This window comes from Micropterus dolomieu, linkage group LG06, assembly GCF_021292245.1.
Source record: "Micropterus dolomieu isolate WLL.071019.BEF.003 ecotype Adirondacks linkage group LG06, ASM2129224v1, whole genome shotgun sequence".
Classification (NCBI taxonomy): domain Eukaryota; kingdom Metazoa; phylum Chordata; class Actinopteri; order Centrarchiformes; family Centrarchidae; genus Micropterus; species Micropterus dolomieu.
Genome location: NC_060155.1, coordinates 19,065,361 through 19,069,146, shown reverse-complemented (window position 1 = coordinate 19,069,146; position 3,786 = coordinate 19,065,361). Strand labels below are relative to the sequence as shown.

The following is a 3,786-nucleotide window of genomic DNA, read 5'->3' as shown; positions in this document are numbered from 1 at the left end:
TCTAGTAAGGAATTAAAAACAAAGGAAAGACAGGATATCAGGAGCATTCAGTAATACCTCTGTATTATTTCATCTGCTGAAAAAAGAAAGATCAAACCCTAAAGAGCAGAGGCTACAATAGGCCACAGTATGGATATATTTGGTACACAGACGGATGCAAACAAACAAACAGGCTTCAAAAAGCCACCAGATCTTTTGTTTCTAAGAGTATTTTAGTCAACTCTTTCCATAAGCTCATTAGCTGATGAAGTAGTGCTCATTTTAACTTTAAAATACTTTTGAGAAACCAAAGGTGGAAGATATTAAACACTTCATAATTCTGCTTTGTATATCAATCAGGACAAATGTGGTATGTTTATTTCAAGAGACAACTTATGCAGGATTCTTTTTAGTGTCCAGGCAACAGAGCCACAGCACTGTGATGAAATTAGAGAAAACTGTGACTGATCAAACATACTTCAAGGACAGAAAAGTGTCTGGTTTGAGTTAAAGATGAGAACAGAGGATATACACAGAGTGACAGTACAGCTATGTTATACCTACTATATAGGCCAAAGGAATTGTTATGGATGCATTAACTTATGGATATGTGTATGGATACATCTCACTGCTAAATATGTTAATAACCGTCATCTTGCAGACAATCTGTTTGAAAATTAAACACAAAAGTAATCTGAGGACACACGTAATTGCAAATATAAAATGTTGGGATAAAAGCCCACATTATCTTTGTGTGAATTGGTGTCACCTATATTTAAGATATGACTCATGTTTGTTGCAGAGTTTGGATTCAATTTTCTCAGCTAAACTCCAGCTAATTCTGCACATATAATGAGAGGACTGTGCTTGTTTGATATTCATCTTATATTTTGCTTCACTGACTGTGATATGAATAATAATGTACATACAATGTTTCATAGCACTGTGGGACCGCAGCTGACTCTGTAGTTCTAACTTTGACCAACAGAGGGAGATGTTTCATTAAAAATGACAACGTGGGAAGATTCAAAGTGTTTTTTTTTTCCAGCAACAGATTGTTCTATCAGAGATTTTGTTTCTGTGTGGGTACTATATGTTGGTGTAGTGAACATGAAGGATGACGTGTGTGCGTGGTAGAGAGAGACATCGAGAGAGAAAGAGATGTAAAGAGTGTTGATACTCTTTGTCTATGTTAATATGTTGAGTCAGTATGTTATGGAGGAACTGTCCCACTCTAGTTTTCCCTTCTGCTTTCTCTCTTTCACCTCTTCTCTCTCATCTTCTTCCTCCTCCTCTTCATCACTGTTGTCTGACTCAGCACTTGTCATTCCTCCCATCTGTTCTTCATCCTCTTCCTCCTCCTCACGTTCGTCTTCTTTTACCTCTCCATCGAGTGCCTGAGCTCCTTGTATGTTCTAGAAAACACAGTGGGAAAGTCACCACAGATCAAAATCAAAATGTTTACAGAGGCAAAAATGCAACTGAGCTAAGACAAATCATCTTATATCCTCCCCCCAGCCCTTCTAGTCTTTAGATGAGCATATTGAAGGAATACAACTGAAATGAAAAATGCCATCTAACCTCCATGGGGTTGACAGTGATGGTGAGTGCAGAGTTGTCCCAGTCTTCCTCCGGGTCTTTGACCCCTTCCTCATCTTCCCTGGACCCTTCCTGATGTGTGGCATGGATCCTGTACACGCCGATCACCACAATCACCACCAGGGCTGCGATACAAACCACAATAACTACTGTTGCTGCAGGAGGTGCTGCTCCTGGAAGATAAGAAGAGAGGCAAAAGATTGTTCTATATTATAATATATTTTGCTGTTGAGCTGCCTGCTTTATTGTATTCCTGGTTTCATTTAGCATTTTGTTTCTTCTTCAGTATTTTGCTCTAAATTGACCTGTTTGTTTAAACAATGGTTAAAATAATTATACATATTCATGGATTACCAACTATGTGTACACCTCCACATACATGGATGTAGATCTCTGACTGTTGGTACCCAACATCTGCCTTATAATAACAGTGGTACCCTCTGATATACACTGCTTCCCTTCTGTGTGTAATTCTTTATCTACAATCTTAGACTTAAATAAAGCTCAACAACCCTTAACTTATTTTTGTTGTTTTGACCATCATTATTTTCAGTTATGATCACATTTTACTATGAGATCAACTCAGTTAGACAATGCCTTACAACTGAGTGATCTCCAGTTTAATCATCTTGTCTAAACTGCTTATTTGAAACAGAAAGCGAAGCTGTACAAATCTAGATGTCCTTTACAATCATCCATTGCAGTGTAAAAGTGGATCTGACTCCAACTACTGTGCAGTAAGGAACAGTACAGTAGGTCTAAGATGAACATGTAGGAAGGAAATCTAATAGAGGTTTACATGTAAGGACTGCTAGTATACCTGTTGAAGTTCACCTTGCTGTGACAGAAAAGCAGCTGGTACAGAATAACATAAAAACATCCTTCATCATCTTTACAGCACCAAACTTTCACCACAGAATGCAGTTAAATTGCTTTTGTGGCTTACCTGACATGTGTGAGTTGAGAGTGTGTATCATGAGTGGGTGATGGATGGGTCTCATGTACTGGGGCTGGGCAGCCATATGATTGACATGTTCCACAGGTGCTGAGTGGTGAAGAACACTGACCTACAGAGGCGGGACAAAGACCATTATCCTCAGGAAAAAGAAGGTGAACAACAAAAAGAAGAAAACAAAACCACAATGCAAGACAATGTGGTCAAAAGATTGATCAAGATCTATATCAAGTTAAAAGCAGATCGAGAAAAGGAGTAAGAAAAAGAAGAAGAGAGTGAAAAAGAGTTGAAATATGGCGGTTGAAAGACATCAAACTGACCTCCAAACTGAACTCATTGCTGGTGTAACGTCCGTTGAGTTCAGAGCAGGTGAGTCTGAACCTTCTCTCACTCAGGGTGGCAGGTCGCCAGTTCCTGTAGTGCACCTGTCTCAGCGCCTGCTCATAGTGGGCCATGGAGTCCACACCTTGTAAGACACAGGACAAACGTGTCACACTGCAGTAAAATGTTTTGAAGCACTGTGCGTCAGTTTGTAACTGCAATATGTTATGACAGGAGTCTATTTCAGGGATGTTCACAGCTGAATGTTTAGGGGCAGGCCATTTTTAGAGATATTTTTTAAGATTATATTTAAGATGGAAAGGTGTTTTTTTTCATGTGTTCCCACTACTGAGCATTAGTATGCCAAACATTTATTCCTTAAAACGTACTAGTTGCTATTTAAAAGCTACTAGTACTTTTTTATTAGTTAGTAGTAACTATTCCATTAGCTACTAGTAACAATTGATTAAATAATTACTTAATTAACTAGTCCATTAATTGCTAGTAACTATTTTTTAGTTACTAGTAACTAATTGCAGATTTTTGCCCTTAAAATCAAGGGGGCTCTGCAGTTCCCCTTCGAGGGAACTCGAACTGCGTCGGTTACGACACTATGGGAACGCCTCTAGGCGAAGCAGGTCTGAACGTGAATGAAATCACTCCAATCCTATTGGCTTGTTGCTAGAACGGTAAGGTGTGACGGAATAACCGGAGGAGTATAAAGCACACCTGTACACACTCATCATTAGCTTTTTTTTTATTCAGCAGGCGCTCTGTATGTTGTTTGAAGAAAGCTCCAGTCCTACAAGCAGTGTGTCTTACCTGAAGAAGAAGTCTACCAGCATGTCCGGCAACCAGATGTACAGAAGGTGTGTTTTTTTCTTGCCCTCGGTACATCACGGATGGAGATTCTCATGAGATGTGTGTCTCAT

At 39.2% G+C, this 3,786-nt stretch overlaps 1 protein-coding gene across 1 annotated transcript in view; it reads right to left on the bottom strand.

The window, feature by feature from the left end:
- Window positions 1–999: 999 nt before the first annotated feature.
- The window catches only part of LOC123972497 (calsyntenin-2-like), a 103,748-nt gene continuing 100,961 nt past the window's right edge, over window positions 1,000–3,786 (bottom strand). Inside the window, exons 15-18 of the mRNA XM_046052018.1 lie at window positions 2,854–2,999; window positions 2,525–2,645; window positions 1,561–1,751; window positions 1,000–1,394 (exon numbers count right to left, since the gene is read on the bottom strand). Coding sequence (XP_045907974.1) covers window positions 1,185–1,394; window positions 1,561–1,751; window positions 2,525–2,645; window positions 2,854–2,999 — 668 coding nt within the window. The 3' untranslated portion in view covers window positions 1,000–1,184. The remainder of the gene's footprint in view (window positions 1,395–1,560; window positions 1,752–2,524; window positions 2,646–2,853; window positions 3,000–3,786) is intronic.